This window comes from Neofelis nebulosa, chromosome 1 (genome assembly GCF_028018385.1).
Source record: "Neofelis nebulosa isolate mNeoNeb1 chromosome 1, mNeoNeb1.pri, whole genome shotgun sequence".
In the NCBI taxonomy this organism is placed as follows: Eukaryota; Metazoa; Chordata; class Mammalia; order Carnivora; family Felidae; genus Neofelis; species Neofelis nebulosa.
In genome coordinates this window covers 134518441-134542994 of record NC_080782.1, presented here as the reverse complement: position 1 = coordinate 134542994, position 24554 = coordinate 134518441, and the positions used below count along the sequence as shown (strand labels likewise).

Below are 24554 nucleotides of genomic sequence, written 5' to 3'. Positions count from 1 at the left end.
TATGCTGTGGCTTTAACTCCCTTGACCTCTTCATCCTGAAACTGGAAGCCTGTATCTCCTTCTCCTCTTTACCTAATTTTACCCATCTTCCCACTCCCCTGCCTTCTGGAAAACATCAGCTTGTTCTCTGGGTTTATAGGTCTGAGTCTCAGGAGAGCCTTTATCTTTATAGCTGCTTTCAAGTGAGTACCCCCTTCACGGATTCCAGAAGTATCACAGATGCTAGTTATTCTCTTTATCAAATCATCCTTCTTCCAGAAGCATTCACCTAACACGTTCTAAAACAAAGGTTATGGCATTTTCATATTTCTGGAGACGGGGAGAGACTCGTATACTCTGGCGAGAGGGGGGAGAGGGAACGCGGTTTGAAACATGGCAGACGACATGGACCAGCAACGAACTACCAACACCGTAGAAGAACCCCTGGGTCTCATCAGGCTCAGCCTGGATGAGCGAATTTATATGAAAATGAGAAACCAAAGAGAACTCCCACCCAGATTACATGCTCATGATCAGCACTTAAAAATGATATTGGGAGATGTGGAAGAAACTATGACTACTACAGAAATTGATATGGAAACATACGAGATATATAAGTCAACAAAACGGAATATTCCAATGCTCTTGGTCCGGGGAGTTGCACTAGTTGCCTCTCCATTAACAGTTGGCTGAGATAAAGCATTTATTGTGTATGGAATATAGGAGATGTTGTAGGACTGCCTCCTTAAATGTAAAAGGCATTCAAAAGAGAAACTCCCCTAATTTCTGACATTAAGAAATTTTTATTTTTTTCCAACCCTTTCAGTAAATGTAATCACCATGAAAAAAAGAAAGGTTACAATGGAAATAATTATATTACATGTTTAATGTTCATTTTTAGAAGCGCTCATTCATTCATTCCGCAAATAAACATGGAGATTCTATCCTTAGAGCTCATAGCTACCAAGAGGACCTAGATGTGGGCCTCTGACCAAGAAGCTCCTAGTCCCATGAGGAGAAGCCAGGCCCCTGAGAGGAAGATTACTGTGCCATGTGAGAAGGGATGAGATCGAAGCAAGAAAGGCATCAGCATAATCTTTGAATGTCTTCTTCCTATGCCTTTTAACATTTAAAAATTAATGCAAAATAATAACTTAATAGTTGCCTTCAAGTTTACCTATTTTCTGTGTATAAAATATAACTCTTACCATCATTTGAACTAATAACTTACTTGATACGGAATGCTTTCATACTGATCCAGCTTTTGCCATTTATACTCAACTCATGCACTCAGAGAAAAATAATAGTAAATTATAGCAAATGAGCTGTAAATTAATTTATCTATCATCATCCAACTGAGTAGCAATGATGTGAAAAGACAAAAGCTATGGACCAGGCTAACAGATCCTTTGACAGAATCTGAGGATGGGGCCTTGTCTCCAAGCCTGACTGGTAATTTTATTCTAAAGAGCGCTATTAACGTTTAAGTGTCCTTGCAGCTCACCTTCACAGATGCGGGTTTCCTCACTGAGGTAGTAACCCTGCGGGCACTCACACTGGAAGCTCCCAAAAGTGTTGATGCAGTTTCCACCTTGGCAGAGACCTGGTAACTCCTGGCACTCATCAATATCTGTGGAAGGAGAGACAGCTCACTCACAACAAATACCACCATCGAGAACAAGAGTCACTTTTAGAACTCTCAAATGTGTGATACTGTAAGACCCGCAGACTTCCATGTGTCTGTGTGAATTCATACTTAGAGGATAGGCTTCTTGTGACCAGGAGTGGTTTTTTTTTTTTTGGCTTTGTTGTGCAAATGTACTAAAATCTAAGAAGAGTGAGCAAAGCAAGCTGGGGATGACTGGACAGACAGCTTCTCTGCAGAGCAGGCAGATCACTGCCATGGCTCCTATCTTTCTGAGTGACAAGCGCTAATTCGGCATCCTGGTAACTGACTGCACATCTGTAATTTTGTAAAATATTCTCATTCAGATTGCTCCACACTGACCTTTCTACCAGCTTTTCTCTAAACTCTTTACCTTGTTTAAATCTGGGTGACAATGAGAGGTGCACTCACCTTCTAAGATGATCGTGATGGGGTTAGGTCTGAAGCCCTCTCCTCCGGGACACAGGGTGTAATATTCAGCTATAAAACACAGAAGAGAAGAGAGGTGAAATCGATGGTTCAAGTGGCTGAGACAATGAAGAGGCATCTTTCAGTTGCTGGGCTCAAAATACACACCCAAAGAGGGGTAAGCTGTATTTTCCTTAGTGCCCTTGCAAATATATTTTAAAAGTATATTACATTTTACTTGAATTACGGTCACTGCTTCAAAAATTACATACACAGAATAACTAAAACCATTTGTTTTTGATTAAAGAAAAAAACCCTTCAGCACAGACCATTTATATCGCAACTTTTTTTGCTAGTAAAAACAAAAACAAAAACAAAACAAAATAAAACCCAGAAAGACTCAACAATTCGAAAGTTTCATCTGTGGCCCTATCTGACATTTCAATGTCAGACATCATTTGACTGACCTCAGGAATACACCATGTCTAGGAACCCAAACTACCACCAACTCTGAGATAGTCTCAGAAATGGGCTTTCTTTGTGATTACCATAGAGGACTGATAACATCACCATTCACACTGGATTGTGGTTAAAAAAGTTTTTTTTATCATATCATGGAAAACAAAAAAAGAACTGTAATTCCTTTTATATAAAACATTCTTGGCTGCTTTCAGCATAATCACTGAAATCAGTCCAAAGTCAAACTCGGATCCCTTGCCACAGACCCCCACCCCTAGCACAAGAATCAAATGGCAACGAGTCTTCAGCCGCCAGTTTGTTCCCTTCCTCTTCCCCAGCTCCATACTCACTGCTGTTGACAGGGGGGCACGTCTCACAGGGATTGCCCCAGGCCTTTCCCAGGGAGCAGCAGCACGAGGAGCGACTGACACCCACCCCAATCTCGGTGTTGCAGGACAGACTCCCATCTCCTCGAGGACCAAACTTCAGGTAGCAGTTGCCTACTCGGTTGTCTGTGGAGCAACACAGGAGCTTAAAACTGTCTGTGCCTTAGCAAGAATTCCTTTTCAGAGAGAGGTCGTGCAAATGACAAAGTTCAAATTCCACACATTCATTTTAATCTCTAGCACAAAGCAATCTCTAGCTTTAAACTTTTTCAAGATTGCATAGTAGGAATGAAATTATGACCGACTTTCCTAGGTTCAGAAATCCATACACATCGCTGACAAAATAGTGAGAAATTGTTCAACTGGGACCTTCTCGATCTTCACTAGTCTGCATGCAAGAAAATTTTGCTATAATCAATTGATATGAATCATAAGTTTATCAATAATGGAAATAAAATCCCGGAGAAGTCAATCAAAACCTACATATCCGATCAAAGAAATGTCGATAACCCCATCTCCTTCTTCTCCCCATTATCTGGTTTCATTTTAGTTTGCACAGAGAACATTCAGAGTTTGGGGAAAGACACTCAGTAACAACTTTAGAGAGGATACTTAAGACATCAAAGAATCTCAGTCTTCCTCTTTTTCTAATCCATAATTATCATCTAGATCATTAGTTCCATCACTTTAAATACTGTGTTTTTGCTGGTAACTCTCAAATTTACAGTTCTTTCATCACCCCCCCTCCTAGAACCTTACATCATTCTGTCAGCTGCCACCTTGATTTTTCAACCTCAGATAGCTAATAGTTAAAGTTAACACATCTAAAATCAAACTCTTGATATTCCTTCCACCACAGACAAAATCTACTCTATTCCTCTCCGTATCTTCTCCAATAAACACCAGGTCCCTCATTTTTTTCAGTTGCTCAAGCCCTAAACCTTGGAGTCAGTCTTTGACTCTTACTCATCTCTTATTCAACCCAGTAATAAAGTCTGTCACTTCTTTCTAATTTTTTCATGTTTTTTATTTATTTTTGAGACACAGAGACAGAGCATGAGCAGGGGAGGGGCAGAGAGAGAGAGGGAGACACAGAATCCGAAGTAGGCTCCAGGCTCTGAGCTGTCAGCACAGAGTCCGATGTGGGGCTCGAATTCACAGACTGTGAGATCACGACCTGAGCTGAAGTCAGATGCCCAACTGACTGAGCCACCCAGGCGCCCCTAAAGTCTGTCACTTCTACCTTCAAAATCTGTCTGGAGTCTGACTACTCACCACTGCCTCCATCTCTACAACTTGAACCAAGCCACCACCGCCGCTCCTGGACCACTGCAAAGCTCTCCTATGTCATCTCTTGATTTCAGTCCTTGACCCAACAACGGTCCACTTTCCCCACCATACCCAGAGTAACCCTTCAGAAGGACTTCCGATGGCTCCCCTTCTCAATCAGCATAATCTCACGTCCTTACCATGGTCTACGATGTAGATTTCATCCCTGGCTGCACACAAGAGTCACTTGGGCAGCCTCTTATCATTTATTTTTATTTTTCTCATTTTGTTGTTGTTGCTGAATCAGGTGCGGAGATTGCATTCATTCATCCCTCCCATTCTCTTTTATCCTTCTTTTCCACTCCCCTTCCACATCCCCTACTCAGCCGTCTGACTGTGTTTAATGGTATCTTTTTGTTTGAGTTCTTGCAAAGGGAGTACTTTTGTTTCCTTGAGCACATCTTAAATTTACACAAATGGTATTTTGTCACAGATCTCATTCCATTTTTATTACATTCAATCCGTCAACTCTACGGTGTTCAAGTGTCATTTTTAAAAAAATCTATCTACTCTTCAGAAATGGTTTCTAGGTCCCTGCTACCACAAGTACTGTGGCAGTAAACATCTTTACTCAGGTCTCTGGATGGGCCTCTGAGTTACTTTCATTGCTGTCTAGCACCAGGGGACAAATTGCTGGTTCACAGTGTTTCCATATTCTAAGCCTTCAGTATCAGGAACAGAGTCACTGTCATTTACCATCTGTATCTTTCAATTTTTTAAAAACTTTTTTAATGTTTTTATTTATTTTTGAAACAGAGACAGAGCATGAGCAGGGGAGGTGCAGAGAGAGAGGGAAACACAGAATCCGAAGCAGGCTCCAGGCTCCGAGCTGCCAGCACAGAGCCAATGCGGGGCTCAAACTCACAGACTGTGAGATCATGACCTGAGCTGAAGTCGGACACCCAACCGACTGAGCCACCAGGTACCCCAAGCATCTTTCAACTTTTTACAAGTAACTTTGAAAATAATGTACAGAAAAAAAGGCATAGTGGAACAACTTGACCAGAAATCCTAATAAGAATTTAATCCTCTCTAACTCAAATTTTTATTCCATATTTTCTTGGTTTTGGAAAGACGTATGCCTGAAACGGTCCTGTGAATGCAACTAACTGCCCACTGGCTGCTATGCATGAACCTGTAACAAATCCATTTTGTAAAAAACTGATTCCACATTTCAAACACATCTGTAATAGCTTCTAGCTTATCATTACTTCTTGTTCTTCTTTTCCTTGCATCATTTAAAACACAATGCCTGAAGACACTTTTGAAAACTGGGACAGCTCCTTTTTTTTTGATGAGGAAAGGACAGCTCATTTCTTTGCTCCACAAATAAAAACATTTTCATTTTCAGATTTATCAACACCAGCTAGAGTAGTCAATCCAATGATTTTTATTTCTACATACCATATTTTAATATCCTTTGTTGAAACACCTGCCTTCATTGTTAGTCCCCTTAAGAATCAAATCAATTAAACTTGGTGTCTAAAAGAATATAGGGACCTTGGATGATTCAGGTACTTGTAAAATGTGGCATGTTGAAGTTTTCCCTATTGACTAAGACATGAGAATAGTATCTTTCCTCTATCTAAAAAAATCTATTACTCACTTTTTTGATTCCTGAATTGGAAAAAAATCTCATCTAGGATATGAGCCTCTGAAGACTCACAGCCTAGCATTTTGCTTCTATGATCAATTTTACCATCACCTTTGGAATCTAGACTGTAATCTGTGTTGTATTCATAACTGATCCACCTGACAGTTGGGAAACATTTTCCACATTCAATTTCCTTCTCTTTGTCATAAAGTGAAACACTTATCAACTCTCAACTGTGTTCAATACATGCTTCAAGAAGATTCCAAATAGAGTGTCTCTAGCTTTCTTTTATACCTTCTCAAAAGATAATGCCATCCCCTGGGCAACACAGTAAGAAAACTGGAGGAGTGTTCGACATTTTATTTCACTATTGTGTCAATCCTTCTAGGTGATGGCATGGTTTTCACTTTAGTGTAAATTCATCTTTGTTTTGAGCATCATTGCACCTAACTGATGAGTAATGATGAAATAAAACCTAAAATAATAAAATGGCAAAACATTTTAAGACAAAAGGAAAATAAGATCACTAATATGTCATAATGTATCTTAGACTTATAAGAGGGTCCAATGGACCATTATGGTACTTGTGAGACAGAATGAGTCTCTGTTCTTTGGAAGACCTCTAAGAAAAAAAATAAGGCCATGAAGCATCAATGCATACAAAGAGTTAGAAACTGCCCTAAAAACAAAATTAAAATCTAAGTTGATTATATCTGGAGGATTAATCTGGATGCTGTTATTCAAAAATATTCTCTGCAAGGATACCTTGGTCTCCACTTCTAACAGTAGAACAGAAGGCTCCTTAAGGTCCATGTTCCTACCAACACTTTATATTATCCAAGTTTCCAAACTTTTGCCAGTCTTACCAAGTTAGAGTTATACAATTGTCTTGATTTTTTTTCTTATTACTAATGGTTTTGGGCATTTGCTTATGTTTGTTCACTTTTGAAGCCCTCTTTTTTTAAGTTTATTTATTTTTGAGAGACAGAGATAGAGAGAGAGAGAGAAAGAGAAAGAGAGAGGAGGGGGGCAAAGAGAGGAGGGAGGGAGGGAGGGAGGGAGGGAGGGAGGGAGAGAGGGAGAGAGAGAATCCCAGGCATGCTCTGTGCTGTCAGTGTGGAGTCCAAAGCAGGGCTCGAACCCATGAACTGTGAGATCATGATCTAAGCTGAAATCAAGAGTCAGACACCTGACCCACTGAGCCACCCAGGGACCCCTGGAGTCCTCCTTTTATCAGTTGCCTGTTCATAGCCTTTGTTCCAACAAAGCTTTTAAGCGATACTGAGTCCCCAGTGACTCAATTTCTGGGCATGAAGCACCATCGTCATATTTTTAAGGTTCCAAATGGGATGTTACTCTGCAGCTAGGGATGAGAGCCACTTTGTGATCTGGGCTATTGCTCCTTCTCTGACTCCTGTCCTCAAACTGTGCCCATGCTCATCCCCACTCACCCTCCTTTTACTATATACACCCTTGCTGCTATGTCTCCAATGCCAGCACTGCCCTCCCACAGCCCTGTCCACCGGCTGTTCCTGTCCTTCGGAGGTTTCTCCTCTCCAAGCTGCAACTGGCTTGCTCCCTCCTTCATGGATCTGCCCCATCCCAACATAACACAACCCTTCTTCTCCAACAGCCACCAGTTTCAGGAAGTGCTTCTGGTTTTATCTGTCTCCCTGGCACAAGGACATTAACACGAGAGCAGAGAACGTGCTCACTCTGTTCATGTTGTAGTTCTAGCAGCTGGAATAGAGGCACTCAATATTTATTAAATGAATGACTTTGAATTAAAATGTCAGAACTTGGGGTATCCATAAATCATAACTAAATGATTATGAATAATCATTTGACACTGAAAACAGCAGGGAGACTTCTACTAAAGCAAGGACTTAGCCTTTTTCTTTGGTATTCTCTCAGGCAATTCCCCAGATCATTTACTCCTCTAGGTAAATGTTCATTGAGATGCTGAAATAGAGCAGGCAGCAAAAGGTGGACAATTATCTTCTGATCAGAGACATCAGGAAAGTTGATGAGAGACTCAGAAACTTTCGTGACTGCCTTCCCTTCCTTCCCCTCAACCTGCTTTACTCCAGTGGTGGGCTCATGACATCCAGCTCCAATTCCTCTCTTCTCTTCACTTCATTTATTTCCTTTCATGGCCCTTCTCATGGGAAGGAGAAACAGAGATTCCAATGACTCTGCCCTTTGTCCTGGCTAATGCACTGGACAGTGAGCCAGGCAACTCTCAACACCTGACCCTCAAGCCCTGAGATCCCAAGGAAGTTATTGCACCTCCTGGGGTCCTGGTTCTCAAGTCTGTGAAAGCAGGAGGAGGTTGGAGCAGTTAGCTCAAAAATTCCTGTTTTAAAAATACTATTGGAAGATAAACACGACAAAAGTGACCATATCTATTGGTAACCTGGAGTTTCTTAATGGACGCTTTTGTTTTCAAACTAATTGTAGCAAGTACTCATCACAGTGCACTACCAAGAAAGTCTGAGTATTTAACTCTGTATAATTCTGTTTGTTTTGTATCTCCTTCACTTACCAACACAACCCACACCAGTGGGGTTCAGCTGGAAATCAGGGGGGCAGTTACACTCGTAGCGACCAGGAGTGTTGACACACAGGCCGTTGACGCAGTTTATGGGATCTGCACATTCATCAATATCTAGGAAAAGCATTTAAAATGTCCACATTAGCATCTTTACTTTCTCTGTGCATGCTTCTATTTCAAAGAATTTGGTGGAATCATTGCAAATTATTAAAGATCTTTGGGAAAGCCTCAGCACAGTGAAATACAGATCAAATCCTTGTATATACCTACAACATGTAATACCAACCACAAGATATTCATAACAGTATTATTTAATATCTTAATATCTTGAATGAATAATAATTAAATGTTGGAATTCTGAAGAAGAAAAAAACACATTACCATCTGCTTAACTAAAATTACATATGTATATGTATATACATACACATGCACATACATACATTTATACAAAGAAAGTTTCCTAGTTTCATGTCAGATATTTAATATTAAGTTGCTTATATTAAAAATGTATCAATTCCATAGTTAAAAATAAATGTGTCATAATGTAAATTTCTTTTTCCAGAAGCTGCATAACACAAGGTATATAGAAAGCTAAGCAGAAACTTCAGGAATTTGTATACTTAGCACAAAACATTCATCTCAACTAATCCGAACACAATCAAGCCCTTAGCTTGCAGTACCTGTACAGTTTCCTCCGGTTCTGTCCAATTCATAACCATCATCACAGATACAATGAAACATTCCAGGCAAATTATTACATGTTCCAAACACACAAATATTTTGGAAGGAGCATTCATCAATATCTGAAGATAAAAAAACAGTAGTCTCTCATTTACAAAGACATTTTGATTTAATGTATATAATGTTAATAAATTTTTCTATCTCCCCAGATGTTGTTTTGCAGTAAAAAATTTTCTGTTTTTTGACTCGGTAGACCACATAATTGGCCAACGACTAATGTTTATCTATGGAACCAAGACCGAAAAGAAATATTTTATTTCACTGAGCATTTTAACTATCTTGGGTTATAATATACTTAAAAAAGAAGAGTTGGCCTGAGTCATAAAAATAAACTACACACAAACATATCAAAGGATTGTAAAAAATTAAACATAAAAACAAATTCCAACATTTTAATAATTTAATACAGAGATGTTTTATAAACATCCACAACATACAAAGTATATAACATAATATTTTAAATTTAAAGATATCATTTAAAGTATTCAAGTTTAACTTCTTAAAAACTTTTATTATCCTGTCATCTAATCTGTTATCATAAACTCAGTGTTAACCAGGGAAATATTTTTTTTCTAATAGACTGTATTAAGATCACCCATTGTCCTACATTCTCACAAATTTCATTAAAATGTCTCCAATGAAGTCATAAATTTATGAAACTCTTCCATGAAGCTTTAACTCAAAGTCAAAAAAGAAGTCACCCTTCCTCATTCATATGAAAATGAAGGCATGTATGTGTGTGTACAGCTGTAGAAATATTCTGTATTTCTACTCCTAGGAAAAGGTTAGACATTTTTGTACACAAATGACCTCATATTCTGAGAATGTAAAGCAGATATGTCATTCTAGGCTAGACTAGACCAGTCATGCTAACATGAGGTTGAGAGACAGACCTTAAGTTAAAAAAGGTCTGCGGGTCATTCCTGATAGTTAAAAAATGATAAGTTTTAACTATATTAGATTTCAAGTTTTGTTCAAACTGTGTTTAAAAGATCAACTGACAGATAAGGGCACCTGGGTGGTTCAGGTGGTTAAGCAGCCAACTCTTGGTGTCGGCTCAGTTCATGATCTCACGGTTCGTGAGTTGGAGCCCCACACTGGGCTCTGTGCACAAGGAATGGAGCCTGCTTTGAATCCTGTCTCCCTTTCTCTGCCCCTCCCCAACCTGTGCACTCATGCTCTCCGGTGTGTGTACCTACCATCTCAAAATACATGTTAAAAAATTTGTAAAGACCAAATGGCATATAAATGTGTCTTTTCTTGTGTTGAGGCTATAAACAAAGTTACTCTCTTTACACAAATGAATAAAAAAGACTCATTTAACTAGTTGATAACTGAACTGTGTTCCTCTAGAAGTGAAAATGGAATTGTATTGTCAGCCCTCTTCAGATTCATTTGACTTTTAAATGACCTTTATTAGAAATAACTTCCACTTAACTAATGTAATAATTGTGTGATACTTACATTTACACAAGTGAAAAATAAGGTATTTTAGAAAACTGCCTTTTTTTAAAATTAAAGCATACTCAAATGTCAACAATACTGAAAAGTTCTAGTAGCAAATCGGGAGGACAGAAACAACACAGAAAATAAAGCAGCAAAAGCAGAAAATCACTCAGAAATCCATCCACCCAGAATTATGATTGATCAATATTATTCCAAATACTTCTCTATGCATATTCACAGACTGAAGCTGAGTTTCTATGCATAAGATCAATTTGTATGTATCTCGACAGTTCCTCAAATACTTTCCAATGTTAAGAATTGTTGAAACACACTAAAAATTGATCCTCTTTTCCCTTTATGTTAAAATTCAAATATAGTTTCTAAACAGTATTAATGGATTCTGTGCTAGGAATGGTAAGAAAATGAGCATTTGCATTCGCTTCCAACTCATTTTTCTTATTTCTGTAACTTTCACTTTTTAAATGTTTATGGCATTTACCATAATCTCTGAAGCAATTAGTATTGATTCTTAAGGGAGTAAGGTTTTCACTGCAACTCTTACATTTATTTCTCAATTGATGGTGTTGCATTGCTGATAAGGTTTTTCCCCCCAAGAAGGGAGGGCCCACAGGTGTTTTCTCTCTACATTAATTTCCTACGTGACAATATGCCCCGTGACTTTATAACTGACTGACTACTGACGTGGAATATCCTCCATTCACACGTGACCTCAGAACTCTGTGGACATTGTTCTCACGTCTTTCAGTATCGAACGATTCTGTTTTGTTCCTGACTTTCCTTTTCTGTCTAGAGCCTGAAGGTTCCTTATCCTTCTCTAAAACTTAAGTCAGCCAAAGTAATAAGGCTAAGTCCTTTCTTCCATCTCAAGAAAATGTGTGGCTGTTTGGTACTGTTCTCTATTTATTTTGAGCTCTCTACCTCCTGGACACCAATTACACTTGTTTATGGCCCTGGTCTTTTCTCGAATCACGTTAACGTCTTCCTCCTTTCATGTTCCTATGTTTTTGTTCGCCTATTTTTGCCCATTCTCTATGCTAGTAGTAATTATGCTTTCATCTCAACCTTTTCTGTTCTCTGACACCTCTATTCAATAGTTCTCCAATTTTGCTGTGGTGGTACCCGCTTCTTTTGTTTCCCATACTTCGGCACTTTCCTTTTGTCTTCTCTTATTTTTATAATCTCTTCGAATGTCGGGCGCCTGGGTGGCTCAGTTGGTTGAGCATCTGACTTTGGCTCAGGTCATGATCTCATGGTTTGTGAGTTCTAGCCCCATGTTGGGCTCTGTACTGACAGCTCAGAGCCTGGAGCCTGCTTCAGATTCTGTCCCCCCCTTTCCCTCTGCCCACCCGCCACCGCCCCGCTCACACTCTGTCTCTCTCAAAAATAAATAAACATTAAAAAAAATTTATAATCTCTTCAAACGTGTTCACACATATTTGTGTTCGTATCAAGATTGTCCGTGGCACAAGGCACCTGTGGGAAATGTGCTTTCTTTCCCCGGATAGTGTTCTTCGACTCTGGGTTGGTTCTTTACCTTTTGTGTGTTCTTTCACTGTTCTTCCACAGGATGCCTGCATAGTTCGTATCACATATTTTCAAACTGTGCATGCACTGCTTGGTCAGCTCTTCAAGGAGTTTTATACACTAATACACTTTAGATGGAGTATTTTGATATCCCCTCCCCATCTTTATCTGGGCATTATTTGGAAGACAGTCTGGGGCACAAGTTTCATTAGAGCTGCTATTCTTTTGGCCCAAACTTTCCTAAGGCGGAACAGGAGTGGGGACAAAAATGAGAAGAGCTGCCCTGGGCTCTATGTGACCTCTGCTAATGAACCTGGCCTCTGCTCTGTCTTCACACATGATACCAAATGGTGTGCATCCATGTTTACTCCACTGACAGAATCCTAAGCTGTTCCTGAGGAGCTTTCTCCAGGTTTTATATTCTCCCATTTTGGTGGAGAATACTGAGAAAGGGCCAATTGTACCAAGTGCTTGGACTCTACAGAAATTCTGAGACTGGGAATTGTTCTGTGGTGAGAAGTAGATGCTGAGGAGAAAATAGTGATCAGAGGGTCACTTCAGAGGGGCATATATTTATCATCAAATAAGAAGACCTGAATAAATTAAATTACTGAATTCAGGAGAAACTGTGCAGATGAGACAGATCTTAGAGACAGGGATAAGACAACTTCAAGGAGAAACAGGCAGAACCATGGAATAACATTTTTGGGATCTCAAAACCTGGCGTTTAGCAAAGAGGAGCAGGGTGTCACTGAAGATGAACTCCTTGTGAACCACTCTCCTTGGCCTGGCAGCTGGCATTTCCCTCCCTGGCAATGATAGACTGTGAAAAACCAACACGTGAGGGAAGTGCAGTAAATACACAGTGTCCAGCCTCACCTCAGGGAAGGTGTGAAAGGGCGAAGGCCACAGATAAAGGACAAGAAATATGAAGGTGGAAATTATTACACACAAAGAATTAATTTTTGAAATTTTCTGTTAGCAAAGTATCTGGCTACTGCTCACTTGTTCCTTTTCCCACCAACTCTTGTCAAGTGGAGGTGAGTAATAAATCATGTAATCCCAGAACCACACTGACTCACATTTTCTACTAATTGGCTTTGGTACTTACAAGAAACCAGGACTGGAGGCGGGGGGGGGGGGGGGGAACTCAATCTACAGTGACCTTGTATGAAATGCATTAGACTCTGCTCAATCTAACAGGTCAACATGGAAGCATGAATGCTTTCAGTTTGCACGATCTTCCCCAGGGGGTAGTCTTCGTTCTCTTGTTCCGAGTCTCTGAAAATTGGTGGACATTTATGGAAAATGCAGTGACCTTTTAGGCACACCTTCCTTCCTTAGCACCACTTTGGGTAGTGAGGCAGAGACAGGCTCTAATTGAGCCATTTCTAGATGGTATAATTGGGTTTTGTTTGGTTGCTACTGGTGAGGGGTGTGTGTGTGTGTGTGTGTGTGTGTGTGTGTGTGTTGGTATTTGCTATTTCTGGTCATTTGATTAGACACTAGTGTAGTGAAAAACTGTAATCTGGTTTCCTTTTATAATCTTTGCCCGGCGCTTAGCCTGAGTTACTTTGTTAAGTGTTTTCTACCAATCGCTAATTTTCCTAAGCCTTCTGATTCACTCATTGTTTTTCATCTTCTTCCTTTCCTCACGTGTATTTTCATGTACTCCAAAAGAACACAGTGACAGCCCAAAACGATACATACAGTGAACTAATTTAAACCTCTAATTTAAGAGAAAATCCAAATTCTTTTTCTTGGAGAGTGATCACACTAGTCCCAAGTCTCATTTCTAGGAAAGGGGGATGATGTCATCACTGAGGGGAAGGACACGTTGCTCTCAGGCAAAAGGTGCAGGCCTTGAGGCATCCCTGAGGAGACCTTCCAGTCCCAGACATACAGACAGCAGACCGAAACATGAAGGTAAATGCCCAAAAGGAGCTACTGCGGTTTTGACAAACACATTAAATAGCAGTGACTGGGGTAGATAGATCATATTTTTAAAAAGCTGAATAGTTTTTCCACATGTCATTCATTTAGTAATAAAAAAAAAAAAGAAATGGTTAAAAAGAAAAAAAAAGGAACTAGCCAAACTTCCAAGTGTTGGCTCTCGGCCAGGAAAACTTCATAAGAGATGAAAGCCGCCTTCATCATTATTCATTCGGCAAAATAATCCATGCTTAAACGAATGACTTTTATATGTGCAGCATGTGCTGTGTATTCTGCTTCCAGGTGGGGCCCGCTCCAGCCCTTTCTGCGGTTTCATGTGCTGTAGTTGATCCAACTTGGAAATGAGTTGGAATCGCAGTGACCCACCTTGGCAGGACCTGCTGTCGGAGGCTGGAGTGAAGCCCATCTCACACTCGCAGCGATATGCACCCGGGACGTTAAGGCACTGTCCGTTTTCACAGAGATTTATGTTTTCTGCGCACTCATCGACATCTGTGGGAGAAGCAAATTACATCTCTATTAGGTTCCCGAGGTCTTGACATGGTTCTTCCCGGCTAAGTCCGTTTTGCTGGCTTCAGCAGGTGCTCGTTAACAGGAGAGAACACTTAATCACATTCACCTAAACAAGGGTAAGACCTGATAACAGAGCTGCTGAACCTACACTCTAACATTCAATCACCACATCTTTAACAGGAAGGAGGCAGGTGTCGCCCAGATCTGTCTCAGTTCCCTCTAATGCCAACGTGATGCATCAGTATGACACCGACATCACTGACAGATGACCAAGAACATTGAAATGAACCCTGAAGTGGTACCTATTCTAACATTATGTTTTCAAGTAAATGAACTTGGTTTTTCCACTAGATCAAGTATGTCTCAAGCACAGAAGGGCTGTTCAAGTAGCACGAGGACAGTGTCTTTCTTGTCACCACGATTATATTCAATACTTCTGTCTTAATTATGCAAATGGATATTATTCATTGACCCGAAAGCCAATTTACTTAATTCTATAAAATGGAAAAAGGGGGGCAGGGCAGAAAGCAATGTTGACCGAGGGCCTTATATCTGGCAGGTAGCTGCTGGCTGCCTGCCTCACATGCTTTCCTTCAGTACGCCAATTCTGTGCAGGTCAGAAGAGGAATAACCTGAGGCTAGGAGAGGCCAGCCGCAGGGTGGGAGCCCCGGGGAGCCAATCTGTCCCTGACCCTGACACCAAGGCCAGGCCCTTCCCATCATCCCCCGGTGCAGAGAAATGTTCAGAAAGATACAATAAGCCAAGGTTTAAAGGATTAAAGCCTTAAAGATTACATAAGCGTGTTTTCCTAAAGCAACGGAAAATGATAAGTCTGTGTTCTTAATGTCGATAATTAGAAACAAGAAAAAAGCTAGAAGTCTTTTAACGTGGGGCTTAAAGTGTGCACTGACATTCAGCTGAGGAACACTGATGTCCGCAAACCTGTCTCCTACTTTATGTCCACCAAGACAAAGCAGTCATTCACAGGAGTTTAAGTGGGTGCTATATTCTCAAGGGATCCATAATTAACAGCAGCTAAACAGCAGGTAATGTTTACTGAGCTCTTACGAGGTGTTTTTCTAAATCCTTGACTTGTGTTAACTTCATTTCTTCCTTTCAATACCCTGTGGTGATCGGAGATTCTGACAAGCACGTGAAAGAGCCGTCACTGGCTGGACATATGCTGTATCTTAAGATGCTGAACAGTTTTCCCATATGTCATTCATTTAGCGAAAAACAAAAAGCAAAAAACAAAAAACAAAAAATAATGGACCTATTATGGTTACTGCGGCTGTTTGAAAATGGGGAAATTAAGGCCACACAGGTTCCATGATTTACTTACGGTGACAAAAACAGTAAGCAGCACAGGTGAAATCTGATTCCAAGGGGTCGGATTCAGAAACAGCTTGGATTTCTGACTACTGTGTAAATTGATGACTACAATAAATTAATAGTCATTAATAGTATATGATAATAATAAATGGAATTATTGAAAAACTGTTCTGGTCTTGGTGTGAAGTGTAAGACAAAGATACACATTCACCTGTATGTCAGATGTAAAAACAGATGGGGAATTTCGGCCCCCTTTAACTACACTTTTCTTCAAATACGGCAAGCTTATGGAATGTTCCATGAAAATTCTGCCAGGACCCACCTCACGATTCTTACCCACCTGAACAGGTAAAGCCATCTCCAGTGAACCCTTCAGAGCAGGCACATCGGTAGGAGCCTGGGGTGTTAACACACTGAGCATTGATGCTACACTGGTGGGTTCCGTTTGAACATTCGTCCAGATCTGCGTGTGCCGAGGGAACAGAGCAAGAGAGTTCAGAAATGCAACTGAAACGTCTAAACGCGCGGAACGATTTTCACTCGTCTCAATTTAAATGTAAACTGGACACATGTGATTTGTTTTCGCTTACCTGTAAGGTCACAGTTCTAATTCTCTAAGAGCTCAGACCCATAATCCAAAATGTTTGTTCTACAAACAGAGGCTAAAATGACTAATAAAAGCATTTGTGAGATACCCAATAAGCTAGAATTTTAATGGTTAAAAAGAAAACCAGTGCTAGATCTCTCTCTGACTCCGCTGGGGACAGACATGATCGCTGGCTTCTTTATCGCTAAAACAGGTCAATTTCTAAATTCAATTACTGAATTTCGAGTGGGAAAATTAGCATAGAGTTTTCAAGTTCCTTTTACAGATGAGGAAACGAAGGTCAGATTCTTGATCTCACGGAGCCTAGTCTAGTAGAAATGACAAATGCTACAGTTAATCATCCGCCTCTCCATTTCGGCTAGGTCACCATCTCACAGTTTGTGAGACTGAACCCTGCACTGAGCTCTGTGCTGACAGTGCAGAGCCTACTTACTTGGGATTCTCTCTCTCTCCCTCTCTCTCCGCCCCTCCCCCACTCACGTGTGTGCACATTCTCTCCTTCTCTCTCAAAATACATAAACATTAAGAAACAATAGACACAGGAAATTAAATTACATTAAATATGTTCTAGGTGACACGAAGAAATGTTACAAAGTGCAAGGAGAAAATAAAAGGGGCATCTAATTTGGATTGTAGGAACAAAGAAGGTCCCACTGAAGAGTTTTTGGTTAACTTCAGGCCTGAATGATGAGTCAGAGTCAGCCTGCTGCACAGAAGTAGGGAAAAGTATTCCTTACAAAGGGAACAGCACTTATAAAGATGCTGAGGAGGAAAAGAACTTAATGTGATTAAAAAAAAAAAAATTAGAGAAAGGAAGCCAGAGTGACAAAGCACAAGGCAGGAGTTAGGCTGATGGAAGATGAAGCTCGAGAGGTATGGGGAAGATGCTGTAGGGTCCTGTAAACCACGGGAAGGAAGCCAGAGTTTGTCCTAAATTCAATGATTAAATGACAACTGGAGAGGCGGGTGGCTCAGTCAATTGAGTGTCTGACTCTTGGTTTGGACTCAGGTCATGATCTCTCAGTTCATGAGTTTAAGCCCTGTGTCAGGCTCTGTGCTGACAGCGTGGAGCCTGCCTGGGATTCTCTACCTCCCTCTTTCTCTCTGCCCTTCCCCTGCTTTCTCTCTCTCTCTCTCTTTCTCTCTCTCTCAAAATAAATAAATAAAAACTTTAAAAAAAATGACAACTTTAAGGAGATCATATCCATGGTTTATAAGGTCTTTCTGGCTACTATGTGGAGAATGGATTACGGGCCCAGCAAGTGAATGAATGAGCAGACATAAGAACAGTTTCTTTTGGCATCCAGGAGAGAGACAGACAGACAGACAGACAGACAGAGACAGAGAAAGGACGGGTAGGGGGATTACTGAGATGGAGATGGAAAGAAGATAATGAATTTGGATGATATTCTGGAGTAGAAGTAGCAGTTAAATCTGCATTTTGCGATAGTTGGCTAGAGTGATGGATGGACAAGCACAAAATATGGAGGCTACAAGAGAGAAAGCCAGTAGCCAACGGGGCTAGAAAACAGGCATGGGGATATGGCTGAAAGACTGTCCAAATAATGAAAGAGTGATGGCTGGACTAGGAGTGGGTAGCAAGTGAAGTGAATGATGCCATCACAGAATGTTACTTACCACAGTTATTTGGAAGGTGTGATCATTTACCTCCATAGTCAGTTCATAAACATTTGGCAAGTATAAAACAACTGAATGTCTAAGACAGTAAATTCAAATTAGTGGATGTTACTGTTAACAGATCTAAGGCTTACTGTGGAATTCTAAGGTTTTAAGGAGTAATCCTGGGGAGGTCAGTTCAGCTTGTTTTATTTTCTATCTTAAGTCGACCTGGGTAATTCTGACCAGTTGGAAAAATGCCTTGTTGTGAAGGCATGTCAAACTCCGGGCATGTGAAGCTGTCCTTTGTGCGACACCAAGGGTGACATCCAGCCCCCTGCCTCACAGCTACAAAAGGCTTATTAGACTCCAGTTCAGCCCTGATAAAACCTAGAGAACAGCAAATGCTTCTCCAATCTCCTCTGATTCTTTGAATCAGATCTCTGAGAATCCAGCAAACCTTTTTGCTTTCTCTGGAAGTAGAATTCTCTTTTCTGTTAAGAAGGTGGTATTCAGCAGAGAGAGACTTAGGTTATCTGATAAAACCTTTTCCTTTCCTTCATGTATTTCCCTGGGTTCTAAGTCTCACTGATTGCTCTCTGAGACTGGAAAAACATATTAGTCGTTTTTCATCATCCATCTGTTTGGATTTCTGGCTACACGTCACAGAACTTTTACCGAACAACAACACATTAAAAAGCAGAGTGCCAAGGCAGACTGCTGTGGCTTGATAATTTATTCCAAGGATAAAAGAAACTCTTAGGCAGGAATTACCTTACAACTGAAGATAGTCTTTGAATTTTCAAGAGAACACAGGAAAGGGAAGAGTATGCCCCTATACCAGTATGTGGGCTAACAACCATGCAAAGAAGAGCCTCTAAGAATTCCGTGCCTTAGCAAAGCATGTTCACGTTTGCAAACTCACCAATACATTTGATGCCATTTCCAACCCAGCCTTCTCTGCAGCTACACCTGAAGCTTCCCGGGACGTTGAGACAGGAGGCATGCATGTCACAATTGTGGGCACCAATTTCACACTCGTCCACATCTGAGAAGCCACAGTTAATATGATGAAGAGTAAATACAAGGCTAATTAATTCTACTTCCAAGGATAATTCTGCACAGTTAACATTTTAAAGTTAATATGGAAATAGCTAAAACAGTACAGAAAAAAAAATAAACATTAACATCATTTTTACTTTTAATTTTTGTAGCCTCCAACAAGATTCAGAAGTTCATGGTCCAAGTCAAAGAGATCTTTTCCTAGAGCCACTTTCTGGTAAGACAGGGATACTGCCCCCAGGCAGATATGTGTGTCAGGCCCTCCCCACGTCGCTGCCTGGGCCCAGACAAAAGTCCATGCAGGAGGCAAGGTTACAGATGTCAGGAGAAATCGTATTTCCAAAGTGAGACTCTCCTACTGTTTCCTATTCATATTTGTTACATGTGTTTCATAAAGATTAAAAGAAGCCTGACTTTTAAAATAATAGTGCATTCCCGTCATTTTTAGAATCAATACAGTATAGTATAGAGTTTTTGAAAATTATCATTTTAGTGTGTATTCATCTATTTATTTGCAAATATGTGAAAATATTCACTGGAGATTCCATCCGGAAAATAAAGAGTATGTATATACACACACATACACATGTATACGTATAAATAAATGTATACATATTATGCATGTGTACACATTTGTGTGTATAAACTCTGTAGCTTTGGTTCTCCAGAGCTTTCTAGAATAGAAAGAATAATCTTTTCTATCCAGCTCAATGATTACATGTTGTAGACGCTGAAATCACACATGTAAATACACATACACACATAGAACTATTGACTTTGCATCGACCTTCAGAGCACTGAACACCCAGAGCACCCCGTCTTCCTCGCTCACCTGTTCCTGGAGGTGTCAGCTTAAGAGCCAGGCTGCAGTCCAAGCCACCCACCACATGCCTTGAGCAAAATGCCTGACGACGGTCTTAAACTGAACAATGAGGAAGGCCTAGTCCAAAGCACTGACTTGGGACTTCCTCGCCCATTTTATGCAGAAGGCCAAAACATATTTCACAGAGAAAGGAAGCAAGAGATAAAGTGCATGAGGTGAGCAAAGACAGAAAGTGAAAAGAGAAGAGGGAAAGTCAACTGGGGCTAAGGGAAGAGAGGGCAAAAGCAAACAGAAAGAGAAGAGGTAAAAAGAGAGGAAAGGATGGTGCAGAAGGAAGGAAGGAAAAGGGTGTAACCAGAAATCCACATGAATTTTTGTCCAGTTAGAAGAATTGCAAAAACAAGCGACTGGGATGGTCCGTGGTGCTATGTCCTGACAAGTGTCTGGGCCACACTCCTCCTACGAAACTGAATGATGCTGCAAGAGCAAACAGCCATGTGGGCAATGCTCGGGACTAGAATGCAGGCCCACACCCCCACTTCGTGTGTGACCAGAGAGGACACAAACCCATCATCACACATGCCCTGGGGCAGGTGCTCATGACCCAGTCATGACCTGGTGCCGTCATGGTCCAAATGAGGCAAAGGGACAAATGAAGGTCAAGTTGGCCTCTGAAACAGGAGGAGCCAGAGCACAAGAGGGTGTAAGTTTGAGACCTACCTGTGCATCCTGTGGTCCCCTTCTTCACGGAATAACCCAGCTGACAGTGGCAAATGAAGGATCCCTTGGTGTTCTCACACTCCCCAAACATGCAGATGTTTGAGTTCAACTCACACTCATTCACATCTAGAAAACGTATTTTCAGTACTTCGGTTAGTATTTTTTCATCCGAGGAATTCAAAAGCTCTCTTTTATACTGAAGAGCGTAATATTGAAATAAAGAGATAAAAGCTAAAATGTAATCTATGTGCAAGACGCAGTATTATTTTCTAAAATTATTTCCAAATAGTTCTTCCATTTCAGCTTTCGCGTCTTGTAAATATGGTGGCTTGAATTTTAAAATAACCGAAAAAACTGTTCCCTGACGTGTTTGTGTGTGCACAAATGTGCACGTGTGTGCGTGCAAATGTGTGCATGGGATTTATCCCATTTTTATGGTACCCACCAATGCATGTTTTCATGTCCATTGAAGCCATGAAGCCATCATAGCAGAGACAGCGATACTCTCCAGGAATGTTGGTACACTGCCCCCCATCACAGATATCAGGATTATTTTCACATTCGTCAATATCTGATGACAGAAAATTGGGATTAAATAAAAACAAGAAAGACTTTTATTAAGCTCGCATATATATTTTTTTCCCCATCCAGATCCAGTCAAAGTGCCTGGAGTGAGATTTGTTAAGATAAAATCAATGAGCTGTACAAAGCCTGCATATTTTCCTTTCTGTACCTGCGCAGGACCTCCCATCTGGCATCAGGGCATACCCCTCGCTGCAGCTGCACTCATAGCTGCCTTCTGAATTAGTGCACCGGGTGTCACAGCCTCCATTCATGATCATACATTCGTCAATATCTGTGAAAACAACATTGCAACCACATTACTCTGTCAAGTCTACTTCCTTAAACAAAAAAAAAGAAAGAAAAAAAAGGGAATTTTTCTTCTTTTCTTTAAACAGATAATGCTTAAATGGCTTTGGAGTTTTCTCCCCATTACTGTGTTGGGTTTATTGTTTTACCATTGGTCTTTCTTAGCTCTTTCTACTTCCTTTCGGACATCATTCCATTTGGCCTTTAGCCCCAGTAGCCTAAGATTAAAGAACTCAGAAATATTGTAGCTATGGAATTTACGGTGTTTTCTGTGATAAAACCAGGGATTCCTCTGCAAAGCCATAAAGACAATGGCATCTTACTGACCGGTCCCCATGCTTAGATTCACGTTTAGGACATAGAACTTCCACTGGCTTCGTTACAATATATTCAGTGCCAGAAGCTGTCCTAGGCTGATTTGGAAATTACAAGTTCCAGACCCACTTGGCTGACCCGCACCTGTACAGCCCTGTCGGTCTGGTGTGGCCTGGTACCCGGGGTTACAGGAACACTGATAGGTTCCAATCATGTTCACACACTTTCCATTTCTACAGAGATTGTCACTCAGGGAGCATTCATTTATATCTGTAAAAAGATACACAGAATTAATGTTTTTGCAATAACCACATCACTTAAAAGTATCAAGAAATGTTGCATGGAAGCATCGGTCTCTAAAGGGGTGTGTGTTCTTTTTTTGTTGTTGTAATTTTTATTTAAAATTTTTTTAATGTTTATTTATTTTTTTAATTTTTCTTAATGTTTATTCTTGAGAGAGAGAGAGAGAGAGAGAGAGAGAGAGAGTCTGTGTGAGCAGGGGAGGAGCAGAGCAAGAGAAGGACACAGAATCTGAAGCAGGCTCCAGGCTCTGAGCTGTCAGCCCAGAGTCCTATGCTGGGCTCGAACCCATCAGCTGTGAAATTGTGATCTGAGCCAAAGTCAGATGCTCAACTGGGTGAGCCACCCAGGTGTCCCAATGTTTATTTATTTTTGAGAGAGAGAGAGAAAAAGAGAGAGAGAGGTAGAGAGAGAGAGACAGAGAGAGAGAGAGAGAGGGAGAATGAGTGGGGGAAGGGCAGAGAGAGGAGGAGGCAGAGGATCTGAAGCAGGCTCCAGGCTCTGAGCTGTCAGCACAGAGCCTGATTCAGGGTTCGAACTCACGAACTGTGAGATCATGACCTGAGCCGAAGTCAAATGCCCAACCCACTGAACCACCCAGGCACCCCATGGGGTTTGTGTTCTTCAGGGGGAAGTAAGATGATTTTCTGGGGTGTTCAAAGAAGATGCTGGAATCTACAATTCTATTATTTCTATCTAAAACTGTACTGTAAGTAAAACTCTGTATCTCTGCTATCCCAATATGTATCTGCTATAGAGCATTTCAAACACGAACAGAATGAATGAAATTCATTTTTTCAATTTAATTTTAATTTAATTTTTTAAAAGTAAGCTCTTTGCCCCCTGTGGGGCTTGAACTCACGACCCCAAGATCAAAACTGATTGAGCCAGCCGGGTGCACCAGAAATTGAATTTTTCATGTTACCAAATTTTAATTAAATTTAAGTGGCCACATGTGGATAGTGAATGTTGGACCATGTACATTTAGCACATGCCAGACATAAAAGTTACTAATATTTAATATACGAATTTACACTGGCATGCTCACCTGCTCTTTATTAGATGGCCAAGAGGAGCCTCAATGACGTCAAGTATCCCGAGGGAAGATGGCTGATCCCACAAGTCACAGGGGCTGATACCAGGGCCCTCACTAGTTTGTGTGTTTAGTGTGCCTTCAGAGGTGGATCTGTATCACCTACTTTAAAATAAACTAACCCTTATAGGAAACACAGGTGCCTATAAAAACTTCTGCAAACGTCTGTGGAATAAAGTACTACTATTAATGCAGTTGTAAGAGAACAGCAAGAAAAATGATAGAATGGAAGATTTCCTCATACAAACTGCTTGTGACACACAATATAAGGTAAAAATAATGACAATACAGTGAGGTAAAACAAGACCTTCATTCCAAATTCTCAAAATCACCAAGAAGACTATGTGACATATGGATTTAAATCTATGATCATTAAATGCATGTTTTATTAAGTGTGCAAAAATATGCATCTTATATTATACAATATTCCCTTGAGGGGTACTTTTTCCAGCTATAGGATCCACAAAAACTAATAAAATAAACTGAACATAGAAACAGATCTCTGATTCACTGCATCACAATGATGAACAAATATTCCATAATCATGTTTTAAAAAATTTTAGTACCACCATTAAAATGAAATAAAAATATTTAAAACTTTTTAAATTCTTGGGGCGCCTGGGTGGCTTAGTCGGTTAAGTGTCCGACTTCAGCTCGGGTCATGATCTCACACTGTGAGTTCTAGCCCCGCGTCGGGCTCTGTGCCGACAGCTAAGGGCCTGGAGCCTGCTTTGGATTCTGTGTCTCCCTCTCTCTCTGCCCCTAACCCACTCACATTCTATGTCTCTCTCAAAAATAAATAAACATTAAAAAAATTTTTTTAACTTTTTACATTCACCTGTAAACGTAAATAAAAATGTCTGTTTAGTGTATGATTTAAGATTCACCTAACATATTAGCAAAGCGATACATATATGATTTATAAATGAATAAATGTGTACAGGAAAGATGTGCTCAAATTACGTTTTGAAATGGGGCTGTGCAGTCTGGTCTGTTTTAAGCCATTTTATTTGCTTATACTTGCAAGAAAGATTTTTGGTGAAGAAAATGCTTCCTGGCTACATGAAGGTTTTAAAGCCAGTATCTATAGCCCGGTAAGCCCAGAGGCCTCTGTATACTCAAAAAAAGCAGTAGGCTGGAAAGCTCCAAGACCAGCCACTGGCATTCTCACATCACCCCTGCCCCTCAGCTTTCTAAGAGAAGACGGGGAGGAGAGAGCTCTTGTGTTCACACACACACAG

At 40.5% G+C, this 24554-nt stretch overlaps 2 protein-coding genes across 2 annotated transcripts in view; one reads left to right on the top strand and one right to left on the bottom strand.

Moving 5' to 3' along the window:
* FBN2 (fibrillin 2) overlaps positions 1-24554 on the bottom strand; it is a 257001-nt gene that overhangs the window by 48219 nt on the left and 184228 nt on the right. The window contains exons 28-39 of the mRNA XM_058737181.1: positions 22065-22190; positions 21469-21591; positions 21181-21306; positions 20736-20861; positions 19056-19178; positions 16247-16369; positions 14427-14552; positions 9056-9178; positions 8367-8489; positions 2863-3024; positions 2057-2125; positions 1484-1609 (exon numbers count right to left, since the gene is read on the bottom strand). Coding sequence (XP_058593164.1) covers positions 1484-1609; positions 2057-2125; positions 2863-3024; positions 8367-8489; positions 9056-9178; positions 14427-14552; positions 16247-16369; positions 19056-19178; positions 20736-20861; positions 21181-21306; positions 21469-21591; positions 22065-22190 — 1476 coding nt within the window. The remainder of the gene's footprint in view (positions 1-1483; positions 1610-2056; positions 2126-2862; positions 3025-8366; positions 8490-9055; positions 9179-14426; positions 14553-16246; positions 16370-19055; positions 19179-20735; positions 20862-21180; positions 21307-21468; positions 21592-22064; positions 22191-24554) is intronic.
* LOC131516310 (U6 snRNA-associated Sm-like protein LSm3) lies at positions 105-674 on the top strand. The gene has a single exon (XM_058737194.1). The coding sequence runs from the start codon at positions 373-375 to the stop codon at positions 670-672; it is 300 nt and encodes a 99-aa protein (XP_058593177.1). The 5' UTR covers positions 105-372; the 3' UTR covers positions 673-674.

What these genes read in the sequence shown, in the direction of transcription:
- LOC131516310 (XM_058737194.1), top strand. Translation starts at nt 373, where the DNA reads ATGGCAGACGACATGGACCAGCAACGAACTACCAACACCGTAGAAGAA.